This window comes from Neoarius graeffei, chromosome 2, assembly GCF_027579695.1.
Source record: "Neoarius graeffei isolate fNeoGra1 chromosome 2, fNeoGra1.pri, whole genome shotgun sequence".
Classification (NCBI taxonomy): Eukaryota; Metazoa; Chordata; class Actinopteri; order Siluriformes; family Ariidae; genus Neoarius; species Neoarius graeffei.
The window spans coordinates 32,129,790-32,143,897 of record NC_083570.1 but is presented as its reverse complement, the minus strand read 5'-3'; the positions used below and the strand labels follow the sequence as shown (position 1 = coordinate 32,143,897).

Here is a 14,108-nt window from a genome sequence, read left to right as displayed (position 1 = left end):
TAAGGAGGGTCCCTGTTCTGTGGAAGATGTCTTGCCAAGTCCCAGTACACATGATGAGTAAAACCTGGTAGTGCTGACCTCTCGTATCATGTATGCCCTAGAGACTGTTTATGGCACACCTCTATTCAGTGGTGAGCCTATCACTTTCAATTTGCCTACAGTTGGGGTGGAAGAAACTAATTTGCCACCTTCATTGGGTTGATCTTCACCTTGGTGAACTGGGTAACATTGTGAGAATCATGCATGAATTCAGCACCTTAGGGCATAGACCTGTGGCTGATGCTTTGTTGAGTAGTACCTGGGCACCATAGGGGGCTGTCCTGTCTTATTCACCCTTTACACCTCAGACTTCTGAGAACTGCCATCTACAGAAATTCTTGGATTACTCTACAGTTGTAAGGTGTATCAGCAGGAGAAGAGTACCAAGCAGTCAAGAATGGTTTTGTTAGAATGGTGTAGACTGATCCATCCATCTTCTACTGCTTATCCAGATCCGGGTCATGGGGGTAGCAGCCTAAGCAGAGCAGCCCAGATTTCCCTCTCCCCGGCCACCCCCACCAGCTCTTCCGGGGGAATACTGAGGTGTTCCCAGGCCAGCCGAGAGATGTAATCTCTCCAGCATGTCCTGGGTCTGCCCTGGGGTCTCCTCCCAGTGGGGCATGCCCAGAAAACCTCCCTTGGGAGGCGTCCAGGGGGCATCCTAACAAGGTAAGAACCTCCTCAGCTGACTCCTTTCGATGTGGAGGAGCAGCGGTTCTACTCTGAGTCTCTCCCGAATGACCAAGCTTCTCACCCTGTCTCTAAGAGAGAGCCTAGCCACTCTGCGGAGAAAACTCATTTCTACCGCTTGTATCCGCGATCTCATTCTTTCGGTCACTACCCATAGCTCATGACCATAGGTGAGAGTGGGAACGTAGATGGGCCAGTAAATTGAGAGCTTTGCCTTTTGGCTCAACTCTATCTTTATCACAACAGACCGGTTTAGTGTCCACATCACTGCTGACGCTGCCCTGATCCGTCTGTCCAACTCCCGCTCCCCTTTACCCTCACTCATGAGCAAGACCCCGAGATACTTAAACTCCTCCACATTAGGTAGCAACTCACCCCTGACCCGGAATAGGCACTCCACCCGTTTCCGGCTGAGGACCATGGCCACGGACTTGGAGGTGCTGATCCTCATCCCAGCCGCTTCGCACTCTGTTGCAAACCATCCCAGGGCATGCTGTAAATCACAGATTGATGAAGCCAACAGGACCACATCATATGCAAAAAGCAGAGACGTGATCCTGCTGCCACCAAACCAGACACCCTCCACCCCTTGGCTGCGCCTAGAAATTCTGTCCATAAAAGTTATGAACAGAACCAGTGACACAGGGCAGCCGTGTAGACTGAACCACCTGGAAATCCACATAAAGACTAAATCCCCATCGCAAAGAAGCGAGTAGTTTAATTTCGAACTTGGAGATTCCCTTGGGGGTGGCACGGTGGTGTAGTGGTTAGCGCTGTCACCTCACAGCAAGAACGTCCAGGTTTGAGCCCTGTGGCCGGCGAGGGCCTTTCTGTGTGGAGTTTGCATGTTCTCCCCATGTCCGCATGGGTTTCCTCCGGGTGCTCCGGTTTCTCCCACAGTCCAAAGACATGCAGGTTAGGTTAACTGGTGACTCTAAATTGACCGTAGGTGCGAATGTGAGTGCGAATGGTTGTCTGTGTCTGTGTGTCAGCCCTGTGATGATCTGGCGACTTGTCCAGGGTGTACCCCGCCTTTCGCCTGTAGTCAGCTGGGATAGACTCCAGCTTGCCTGCGACCCTGTAGAACAGGATAAAGCGGCTAGAGATAATGAGATGAGATGAGATTCCCTTGGTTTCCTGTTTCCATTGATTGATCCAACATGGAGTTGGTATAAGAGTACAAGTACCTGAGAGTGCATCTGGACAGTAAACTCTCAGCCTCTGTACAAAAAAGATCAGAGTAGACTTTTTTTCCTTTGCTTCTCCTTTTCCTCCCATCATACAACAGCCCCGGGAGGATGAATGCTGTCACACACTTCTTCAGAGATGTGTAAAGCAAGTCAGCTGTATCTTTTCAACCACTGCTTATGCTGCATCACAGGACTGCAAAAAATGCACAGAGGAATGCGCCATCCGCCACTACTGCATATGTGAACTCACAGATGTCCATTATTGGTTAATGTCACTATGATTGAAGGAGGAGAGACTGTATGCCTCTCCCACCCAGAGGAAGGGCTGGAATCAGGGCTGTTTGAGCCCACAGTTTCGTATGATTAGTAAAGAGTGAACGTTGCTCTTCAATATAGAGGCTTACATGAGTATAGAGGCCGTGATGTGGTCTGCATCAGGTGTGGAAGTAATCCTCGCTTGGCACTGCATGGCAAGTAATGTCGTGTTACTTTCGTGATGCCTGGGAAAGGCGGCGTTGCTGCTGCTGCTGCTGTTGTTGTTGATGTATAAAACCAGACTTTTATAAGACTGGAGCACTGGTAGGGGTTAATTTCAAATAGCTGTTTCTCAAGTAGTCCAAGTCAGACCAAGCTGAAATTTGGTGAACTTGTATCACTTTGTTAATCTGTAATTCAGTTTCTACTGATAACTGGGTTACCTGGTTTGATGGCCATCATTAGCCAGTTGGCTTTCTGCAGCTATTTCAAAAAGCTTTAACACTGAACCACCATTACAAATCCATCTCTTCTAGGTTCTAGGTAACTTGGAAGGAAATGGCCACTTTGGGGTATATTTGAGAAGGGTGCCTTGGCCCCCAAAGTGGCCATTTCTTTCCAAGTTGAGTTGATCTGTTTTAAAAAAATCTTGCCAGTGTAGTGTAATAGAGGGGTTTTTTTGTTTTGTTTTTTTGTTTTTTTTAAAGCTTGGAGATAATCCTGTTTGTAATTTCAGATGTCCCACTTGTTCAATGTGGCTCACACACTTCGTTTAATGGTTCAGAAAGAGAGGAGCCTGGACATCTTGAAGGTAAGCTCACTCTACTGGAATAAAGTGGGTTATTTGGGTTTGTTCTATTCTTGAAAGGTCAAAGTTCGCTGGACACTTGATCAGAATCATCTTCTGTCTTGGATTTGCTTCTGGGATCCTTTCAGAGGCATTTTGCTATGAAGACCGTATGAATTTCTTGGAAGAATTTTTTTTTCTTTTAATAATTTGTGGAAAGCAGTCATTTAAGAACGGGGAAAAAATGGATGGGATCAAGTTTGTTTAAAATGAATTTGGTTATTATTTTATGGTGAGCTCTGTGCACAGTGTACACTCTTCATGGGCTTTAATTGAAGAGTGCATCTATTAAATAAAAGCACTTCTATTGTTTGCACAGAAAGATGGTAGAAATATGGTTTGTTTGAAGCCCAGTATGGTGGTGTTTCCATCAGGTCACTGATGATGTGAAAAACAAATAGTGCATCTGTTGCATTGCAGATGAAAACTGTAATTCATAAATACATTCCACTGTTGGTGGAGATGGTGTTGCTTTTTATTTCTTAAGTGATGGTCACATAGCCAGACTTTTTGAGGAGTTTAGGTCTTTTGGGAATTCACACCAGGAATATTTGCTTTAATATTTAGATATTAGACCTCTTGGTGTAACTTCATTACTCAGTAACATTCCTATAGCTGGATTACACATGCACGTTTATTTATTTATTTTTCACTGACTACAGAATCAAACATGGCCATTCCAGTGTCCTGACCTAAAATACCATCGAGTTGCTTTAAAAAAAAGTTGTCTTTTTTTCAAGGAGTCTCGATCAGCTCCTTGCATAACACACTGTTAGGCCGTTTGTACATCTGGAAATTACGTAACACTTTAGAATTTAATTTTTGGTCACTTCCTATGATTGGATAGATTCTTTTGTTTTCTTAAACTTCTTATGTGGTTTAAAATCATTCAATGCAAAAATGACCATTGGAGAGAGAGATATGCACATGTCATTTAAACTAATCAGTGGCTCAAAATTTTTATTTATTCATTTATTTATTTACTGCTAGGGTAAGGTCATGGCATCCATGTTCTACGAGGTGAGCACTCGGACCAGCAGCTCTTTTGCTGCAGCGATGCAGCGGCTCGGCGGCTCTGTCGTGCACTTCAGCGAATCCACTTCCTCTACGCAGAAGGGCGAGTCCCTGGCCGACTCGGTGCAGACCATGAGTTGCTATGCGGATGTGATTGTGCTGCGCCATCCAGTGCCTGGAGCTGTAGAGGTGGGGTACATTTTTATTACTTTTTTCATTTTTATGCCTCTGGCACTTCCAGTATGCATTATTTTTTTTCAGGTTGTCGGTCCATTCATGGATTAGTCTGAAATTCAAGGTCACAGCAAGGTCAAATGTCTGAAATATTTTTCCTTCAATAGCTTCTTTTCTCTTTCAAGTATATTTTGAGGGGTATATCAGGCAAACCAAATTGTAACAAGAAGAATTAGACTTGTTGGTGGCAGAGGTGTAACTGTCACAATTGATTTGTTTAAAATTGGTTTGTCTTTATGTGCATGTCTTTAGGATTTTTAAGACATTTTGGAGTTGATTTTTTTTTTTTTAATTTCCTTCATTATAGAAAGCTGCAAAGCATTGTCGGAGGCCAGTAATCAATGCTGGCGATGGTGTTGGGGAGCATCCCACTCAGGCCCTGCTAGATATCTTTACCATCCGAGAAGAGCTTGGCACTGTCAATGGCATGACTGTAAGTCCACAGCAAAACCTCCACTTTTTTTTTTTTTCACAAAAAAAAAAAAAACCTTTAGTGACTTTGGTAGTCTTTTCCTGAGTGTTATTTTAGTCAGTGAAACTGGATTTGTTTTTGTTTTTTTTAAATAAATAAATATTGCAAGCTGAGTCTCTTTGGCAATCAGCTTGCTTTTTTTATTATTATTTTTTTTTAACTTTTGGAAAGAGGGTTTTGTTTTTTCTTGGTGTGTCTGTATTTCTGTGCAACTCTTGCTTCCTTTTTTAAATAAACAGATCACTATGGTGGGCGATCTGAAGCACGGCAGGACTGTGCATTCTTTAGCCAGACTTCTCACTCAGTATCGCATCACCTTGCGCTACGTGTCCCCAAAAAACCTCAGTATGCCCCATGAGATTGTTGACTTTGTTGCGTCCAAAGGCATAAAGCAGGTGTGCATATCTAACATCTGAAGAGTTTTGACTATGAAACTAGATCCGATTTTGTATTTTTGTGGTTGACATCCTGATTAATTACATCTGCACCTTTTTGATCAGGAGGAGTTCAGCAGTATTGAAGAGGCCCTTCCTGATACTGATGTTCTGTACATAACACGGATTCAGAAAGAGCGTTTCGCCTCTGAGGAAGAGTACAAAGCAGTAAGGCATTGCTCTTATGTGTGTAAAGTCCCTTTGCTGTTTTATTGTATGGACATGTATTTTGAAACTACTTTTTTGCTTTTATAGTGCTTCGGGAAGTTTATCTTGACCCCTCACATAATGACAGGAGCCAAGAGAAAAATGGTTGTCATGCATCCGCTCCCAAGAGTTAATGAAATTAGGTATGCTGAATACAATACACACACTAGAAAACCTAATTCTTCAAGTGGTGGTTCATTTTCGGGCCATGTATTGGTGCTTATTTACCCTTCAGAAAAATGAGGAAAATTTATAAAATAAACATGATTACACAAGATATTAAAACAATACAAGAAACAATACGAGTATTTCACTTGAAAAAATAATAGTATAAAATATGTGCCAGAATGTATGCTCTTAAGGAATATTTTAAATAAATGTAAATGAATTGTCATTCTTGAAAACTCTTTCATGCTGTAAATCCCCAGTTGCTTTTAGCCATGTTATCATCATCAGGAATCACTCAAAACGAGTATGATTGTCCGCTTGAGCTTCAAGTCAAGTTTATTTGTATAGCGCTTTTAACAATAAACATTGTCGCAAAGCAGCTTTACAGAATTTGCACGACTTAAAACATGAGCTAATTTTATCCCTAATCTATCCCCAATGAGCAAGCCTGTGGCGACAGTGGCAAGGAAAAACTCCCTCAGACAACATGAGGAAGAAACCTTGAGAGGAACCAGACTCAAAAGGGAACCCATCCTCATTTGGGCAACAACAGACAACATGACTATAACATTAACAGTTTTAACATGAAGTCAGTTTCGTTGATGGTATGAACTCTTCATTGATGGAAACTTGAGTGCAAAACTGTTCATGACAACTGCAGTCCTAAAGTTAGCAAGTCAACTGTAGTCATCAGCCATAAAAGCATTACTGTAAGTGTCCAGAGCGTCTTCCAAGTGTGACTTTCAACTGTCCACATGGAGCCGTCCTCCACAGGAGCGGTGCGATGAGACTCCAACCAGACACAGGGCACCAGGATGGATCAGGCAGGTCCGAGGAGCAGAAGAGGTCAGCATCTCGATCCCAGGACCGATATGTAACTCAGAGGGACAGATTGGGGGGGGGAGAAAACACAGGTTGTTGGGTATGCCCAATGTCACCTGAATAAGTAGGCACAGTATACATTTTGCACTGAGTACAAGCAGGGACTCTACTAATTATGACAGCATAATTACAGCATAAACTAATTATGACAGCATAATTAAAAGGGGAGAGCCAGACGGTAACACAGGCATGAGGGAGCCCCGGGACATAAAGCAGCCAGCCACTACACCTTCAATAAACTCGAGTGAGCAAGCAAGTGGGGGACTGACAGCATCCATACATCCCAGTTTACCAAAACACTCTGTCTGAAGACCCTCCAGATCTACTCCTTTACCTCATAAACACCATTAACAAAAGGCTTGACTAAACAGATATATTTTCAGCCTAGACTTAAACGCTGAAACTGTGCCTGATCCCCGAACATTACTTGGAAGGCTGTTCCATAACTGTGGGGCTTTGTAAGAAAAGGCTCTGCCCCCTGATGTAGCCTTCACTATACGAGGTACCAGCAGATAGCCTGCACCTTTTGATCTAAGTAGGCGTGGCAGGTCATAGAGGAGCAGAAGTTCACTCAGGTACTGTGGTGCGAGACCATTCAGTGCTTTAAAGGTCAATAGTAATATTTTATAATCAGTACGAAATTTGATTGGGAGCCAATGCAGTGTGGATAAGACAGGGGTGATGTGGTCATATTTTCTAGTTCTAGTAAGGACTCTTGCTGCTCCATTTTGAACTAACTGGAGCTTGTTTATGCACTTATTGGAACATCCAGACAGTAAGGCATTACAATAATCCAACCTGGAGGTAACAAAAGCATGAACTAGTTTTTCCGCGTCATGTAGTGACATTAAATTTCTTATCTTAGCAATATTTCTGAGATGAAAGAAAGCTATCCGGGTAATGTTATCAATGTGAGTTTCGAATGAAAGACCGGGGTCAATAATCACTCTGAGGTCTTTTACTGCTGCACGTGAAGAAACAGAAAGGCCATCCAGAGTCACTGTGTAATCAGAAAACTTACTTCTAGTTGCATGTGGTCCTAGTACAAGTACTTCAGTCTTGTCAGAGTTAAGCAGAAGGAAGTTAATTAGCATCCACTGTCTAATGTCCTTCACACATTCCTCAATTCTATTAAGCTGGTGTCTCTCATCAGGATTTGCAGAAACATGCAACTGTGTATCATCAGCATAACAGTGGAAACTAATACAATATATATTATAATTGAATAATATCACCCAGAGGTGATATTATTCAATTATAATCATGATGTATATTGAATAATATCACCCAGAGGTACCATATATAAAGAAAGCAGTGGACCCAAGACAGAACCTTGTGGAACACCAAACTTTACCTCAGTATGTTTAGAAAAATCACCATTTACATCAACATACTGATAGCGATCAGTTAAATAAGACCTAAGCCAGGAGAGGGCCGTTTCCTTAACTCCCACAACGTTTTCTAGTCTATCCAGAAGAATGGAATGATCAATGGTATCAAATGCTGCACTAAGGTCAAGCAGCGAGACACAGCCCTTCACTTGTGCACCCTGAGGTGGCTGACCAGTCCAGTGTCAGAGGCGCGCAATTTTCCACATACGTTACCGCTGTAGTCAGCAGTGGCTGGTGGAGATGCCTTCTCTTGCTCCTTGTCGGAGAGGTTTCTGCTCCATCTTATGGCATCTCTCTAGCTGAGTAGGACACACCTTTGCAGACAACCTTTCGCCATCCTAATTGTCTACACTGATGTTACTTGACTTTAAGATCATACTTGAAGTGTTTTCTCAGACCCCCTCGCACCCTTCTTCCTGAGTCAAGTTGACCGTAGAGGATTTCTTTTGGGAGACGGGAGTCTTCCATTAAGATAAAACTTTATCATTGTAGTTATACAGTGAAACTTTGGTGGCACTCAGAGAAAGCAGCAGCAATAAAAAGAATATAAACTAGAGGGCACAGTGGTATCCCATTTCCACACCTGAGGCCTTGGGACAAAGGTCAAGGTTACAGAACTGAGAGAAATGAGGCCACTTGTCTGGAATCTGATGACAAAGGGAAAAGGATGTAATACTTCCATGGTTAATAATATGAACTAAGTTCCTTTCTTTCTTTCCTTTCTTTCTTTCTTGATGCAGGCCAGTGAAAAATATGCAGATCATTGATCTGACCTGTCAGGGTCACTCCAGGACAAAACCAATGTTCCCAAATGAAAGCCCATATATGACTTCCTATTCATGCTCAGTAGTAACCATGGGCCTATCTCGCACCGTTTTCATAATACAAGCCATTGAAAATATGCAGGTCATTGATTCGACCTTTCAAGGCCACTCTAGATCAATTTTTTTTGTGCCAAAAGAAAGTCCATATATGAGTTCCTATTCATGATTATTAGTAACTATGGACCTATCTAGCAAAGTTTGAGATACAGGCCTTCGAAAATATGGGGTCACCAATCTGACCCTTCAGGGTCACTCGAGGTCAAATTTTTTGGTGCCAAAAGAAAGTCCATATATGACTTCCTATTCATGGTTAATACTAACTATGGCCTTATCTTGCTCCGTTTTTGAGATATAGGCCATTGAAAATATGTGACCTAATATTGACATAGGTCAAAACTAATAAATATTCATTAAAACACGTTTTTCTATGGCAAAGGAGCAAGGCTAGCTCAAAGACCATGAAAAATAGACAAAACTCTGACTTTTTGCTATAGAGTCACCTAATTGACAAGTTCAAGGTCATGTAACTCGGTGAAAATAGGTCAAATCACTTAACCAATGCGAACTATTTTGAAGCCCCCCCCCCAAAAAAAAATAGGTTCTCCATACCCAATTTGGTGAAAAGTCATGAAAAACTGAGGGAGGAGTAACACATAAGTGACCTTTGAAATAATTCTGGCAAAGGGTCAAGGTCATAGGTCAAATGAGTGCAAAAAAAGTATAAAGGTATAAGGGCCATGGAAGATGGCATGAAAGAATTTTGTGTAGCTTGTGCTGGTACTGTACCAGGTGGTCCCATTCACAGCCATTCCTGAAAATTTTATGATGTTATGTGGTCTCACACATGATCTGGAGATCACAAATGGACACTACCTACAGTGGTGCTTGAAAGTTTGTGAACCCTTTAGAATTTTCTATATTTCTGCATAAATATGACCTAAAACATCATCAGATTTTCACACAAGTCCTAAAAGTAGATAAAGAGAACCCAGTTAAACAAATGAGACAAAATATTATACTTGGTCATTTATTTATTGAGGAAAATGATCCAATATTACATATCTGTGAGTGGCAAAAGTAAGTGAACATTTGCTTTCAGTATCTAGTGTGACCCCTTGTGCAGCAATAACTGCAACTAATGTTTCCGGTAACTGTTGGATCAATCCTGCACACTGGCTTGGAGGAATTTTAGCCCGTTCCTCCATACAGAATAGCTTCAACTCTGGGATGTTGGTAGGTTTCCTCACATGAACTGCTCGCTTCAGGTCCTTCCACAACATTTCGATTGGATTAAGGTCAGGACTTTGAATTGGTCATTCCAAAACAAACTTTTTATTCTTCTTTCACCATTCTTTGGTAGAACGATCTGTGTGCTTAGGGTCCTTGTCTTGCTGCATGACTCCCCTTCTCTTGAGATTCAGTTCATGGACAGATGTCCTGACATTTTCCTTTAGAATTCGCTGGTATAATTCAGAATTCATTGTTCCATCAATGATGGCAAGCCGTCCTGGCCCAGATGCAGCAAAACAGGCCCAAACCGTGATACTACCACCACCATGTTTCACAGATGGGACAAGGTTCTTATGCTGGAATGCAGTGTTTTCCTTTTTCCAAACATAACGCTTCTCATTTAAACCAAAAAGTTCTATTTTGGTCTCATCCGTCCACAAAACATTTTTCCAATAGCCTTCTGGCTTGTCCACGTGATCTTTAGCAAACTGCAGACGAGCAGCAATGTTTTTTTTGGAGAGCAGTGGCTTTCTCCTTGCAACCCTGCCAAGCACACCATTGTTGTTCAGTGTTCTCCTGATGGTGGACTCATGAACATTAACATTTAGCCTATGTGAGAGAGGCCTTCAGTTGCTTTGAAGTTACCCTGGGGTCCTTTGTAACGTCACCGACTATTATATGCCTTGCTCTTGGAGTGATCTTTGTTGGCCGACCACTCGTGAGGAGTGGTCTTGAATTTCCTCCATTTGTACACAATCTGTCTGACTGTGGATTGGTGGCATTCAAACTCTTTAGAGATGGTTTTGTAACCTTTTCCAGCCTGATGAGCATCAGCAATACTTTTTCTGAGGTCCTCAGAAACCTCCTATGTTCGTGCCATGATGCACTTCCACAAACATGTGTTGTGAAGATCAGACTTTGATAGATCCCTGTTCTTTAAATAAAACAGGGTGCCCACTCACACCTGATTGTCATCCCACTGATTGAAAACACCTGACTCTAATTTCACCTTCAAATTAACTGCTAATCCTAGAGGTTCACATACTTTTGCCAGTCACAGATATGTAATATTGGATAATTTTCCTCAATAAATAAAAGACCAAGTTTAATATTTTTGTCTCATTTGTTTAATTGGGTTCTCTTTATCTACTTTTAGGACTTGTGTGAAAAATCTAATTGTTTTAGGTCATATTTATGCAGAAATATAGAAAATCTAAAGGGTTCACAAACTTTCAAGCACCATTGTATTATGCACACCAAGTTTCATCCAGACATCTTGAAAACTGAGCGAGAAATGACCCTAGTCTGTCTACTTCTATGGCGTGTACACTAAACCTAAGCAATTTCAAAATCCCATTTGCACTGAAGTGGAAATGGGATAATAATTAAATACAAGATAAAGTAAAAAAAAAAAGTGCATGTAAACATATTGCACAGATTATAAAAAATTGTGTTTATAGTCCTGAATATTAGCAGCCACTTGGGGTGTGTGTGTGTGTGTGTGTTCCTCAGTCTACTTGTTGTGTGTTCTGATGGTCCTGTATGTTTTGCCCAGTGGGAGGGGGACAAACAGTTTATGACCTGGGTGTGGTGAGTCCTTGATAATGTGATTAGCCCTCTTACATAAATGGCTAAAGTAAACTATGTCCAGATTTGGTAACTTAGTTCCCACAGTCCTCTGTGCAGTCTTAACTATACGTTCCAAATTTCTCCGGTTCTCTTTAGTACAGCTGGTGTACCAAACTGTGACACGGTAGCAAAGAAAGCGCATTGTTGTACTCATGTAGAAGTTCTTTTAAGAACTGAAAGAGGAGCTGAAAGGCTCTTTTAAGCTTTCTCAAGAAGAAAAGCCTCTGCTGAGCTTTCTTCACCAGGTCGAAGGTGTTTAGGGTCCACATCAGATCCTTTGTGATGTGGAGTCCCAGGAATTTGATGTTGACATTCTCCACCTCTTCACCATTTACGGAGAGGGAGGAGGTGTCATTTTCCTGGTTTTCCTGAAGTCCACAACGACCTCCTTTGGGTCGTTATGGGTGTGTTCAGGAAAAAGTTACTGTCTGAACACCACCGGACCAGGTGTTGAACTTCCTCTCTGTAAGGCTTTCCTGATCTCAATCCCACTATTGTGGAGTCAGCAGCAAACTTCACTATTGTGTTAGAGGAGAGGATGGGTGTGCAGTCGTATGTGAATAGACGTTATAAGGATGTGTCCCAACCCTCGGAGTTGACTTTGGATTACCAAAGCCTCAATGCTTGTACAGTTAGCCTCCTCCAAGATGCTGCTTTTCGTTCGTCAATCCTGCCAACTGATGCCTAGGATACAGTGGAGGCAGTGCTGGTGGTACTTTTCCAGTGTCTTGAGTTGCTGCCTATATGTGGTCCAGGACTCCGAGCCATACAAGAGAGACAGCAAAACAACTGCCTTGGTATCGGTTCTTATGCTCCTCTCCTCTGCTTGTAACTATGTATCCACGATATAAACAAGGTTGCGCAGATGTAAAATCCCTTTGTCTTCCGTTACCATGGGGAATACAACAAGCAACACAGCACTATCAACACAAAAACTCAGATAGTTGTTGACCAGAATGTATAATTTCATGAAAGGGTGCCAATAATTCTCAAGGGCACTGTATTTCCTATGTGTGCATATACATTACAATTAATAATGAGTCATGTCAAATTTTTTATTTGGTTTTTTCTGCACCTCATTAACTTTGTTTTTTTTGGTTTGTTCATGCAGTGTGGAGGTGGACACAGATCCTCGTGCTGCTTACTTCCGCCAGGCTGAGAATGGGATGTATATCCGGATGGCACTACTATCCACTGTGCTTGGTCGCTGAAAAATCTCCGGGGCTGAATGAATAAGAGAATCAACTCAGCAGTGAATCTGTTAGACTAGAGTCCTGCTGGAAGAAACCTTATCCGTATTTTACTTTATCATTGAGTAGTTAATTTCACAAACATCATATCAGAAGGAGCATAGTGCTTCTTCTGACCACTTTAGTTTTTAGTTTTATATAAAAATAGCGAGTTAAAACCTGATACCTGTTAAAAACAACTGAAGGCTAATAACATGCATGTAAGTGATGAGGACCAAAATAACACCATTTACTCTACATAAGGACTTTGTAATAAAGCGTAATCCTGGAAACAGCTGGTTTATATTTTTTGATAATAAAACTAATTTTCAGTATTACTCAGCATTCTTGGATTTTGTGTTTTTACCTTAAAATACATGAATTACTGTGAATATATTTATATAATTAATTTAGAGCAAGTCGAGCAGTACAAGTAATCATTCAAGTAACACACAGGAACCTTGTACTAAAATACAGACAACAAGGTTTAGTATCAAACCTTGTAAATATAGATCATGTCTAGACATGTGTTGATCATTTATTAACAGTGCATTTATACACCATTTTTCATTTATTTATTATACAGGAAAAGATTAAAAGTAACATTTCAGTTCCAGTTAAATGGGCCTGCCTCAGTTAAAACTGGTTTACAGCAGGTTCCTGTTCTGCAGCCCATAAAAGACAAAAATCACATCACAATACAATCAAGACAAAAATCAATACAAACAAAACAGTTAAGGACGTCAGCAGAAATAAAAACAATAGACAGGTACCGAAAAGTTCTGACCCAGATGCAGTGGCTGTCATTGCATGTCTATTGTTAAGTTGAACTGGTATTGTTGAACGCGCTGAAAACACCAACATGTTTGACAATCAATTATTTGGACACCAATCAATTCTATTATATAGCCATCAATTATATGTTTTACTGGGAAATACGTTACTCGTATTTTTCATACATGCTACATCCAGGACATGCAGATTCAAAACCGTGATATAAATCTCTAGATGTCACTCATGAGGAATTTGATGAATTGCTTTGATAAATTTGGATACTTTTTGTTTATGAATGTGTCTACATAATAAAAAGAACATCACATGTTGGCTTGAAAATATGAAGTTTATCTTCTCTTGTTGAAAAACTCACATTTTTCATGCAAAATACATCCCAGATCTGAGTGACGCATTTTCCAATATCTTCACTCACATGGTGTCACTCCCAGTGTTTTCCCACTGACTTGATGCACATTGTCAAAATGGCAAACTGGTTTAACATTAAAATTCTTTTGATTAACTTATGGGTTTTTTTGTTTTGTTTTGTGGATGTGTCCATATAATATAAAGAACATATGTGTTGAAAATATTTTCACTTG

General features: G+C 41.1%; 1 protein-coding gene across 1 annotated transcript in view; it reads left to right on the top strand.

Annotated features, from left to right (window-relative positions):
- The window catches only part of cad (carbamoyl-phosphate synthetase 2, aspartate transcarbamylase, and dihydroorotase), an 83,888-nt gene extending 70,815 nt beyond the window's left edge, over positions 1-13,073 (top strand). Inside the window, exons 37-43 of the mRNA XM_060914099.1 lie at positions 2,911-2,985; positions 4,012-4,224; positions 4,577-4,702; positions 4,981-5,136; positions 5,242-5,343; positions 5,431-5,525; positions 12,618-13,073. Coding sequence (XP_060770082.1) covers positions 2,911-2,985; positions 4,012-4,224; positions 4,577-4,702; positions 4,981-5,136; positions 5,242-5,343; positions 5,431-5,525; positions 12,618-12,717 — 867 coding nt within the window. The 3' untranslated portion in view covers positions 12,718-13,073. The remainder of the gene's footprint in view (positions 1-2,910; positions 2,986-4,011; positions 4,225-4,576; positions 4,703-4,980; positions 5,137-5,241; positions 5,344-5,430; positions 5,526-12,617) is intronic.
- The last annotated feature ends 1,035 nt before the right edge of the window (positions 13,074-14,108 follow it).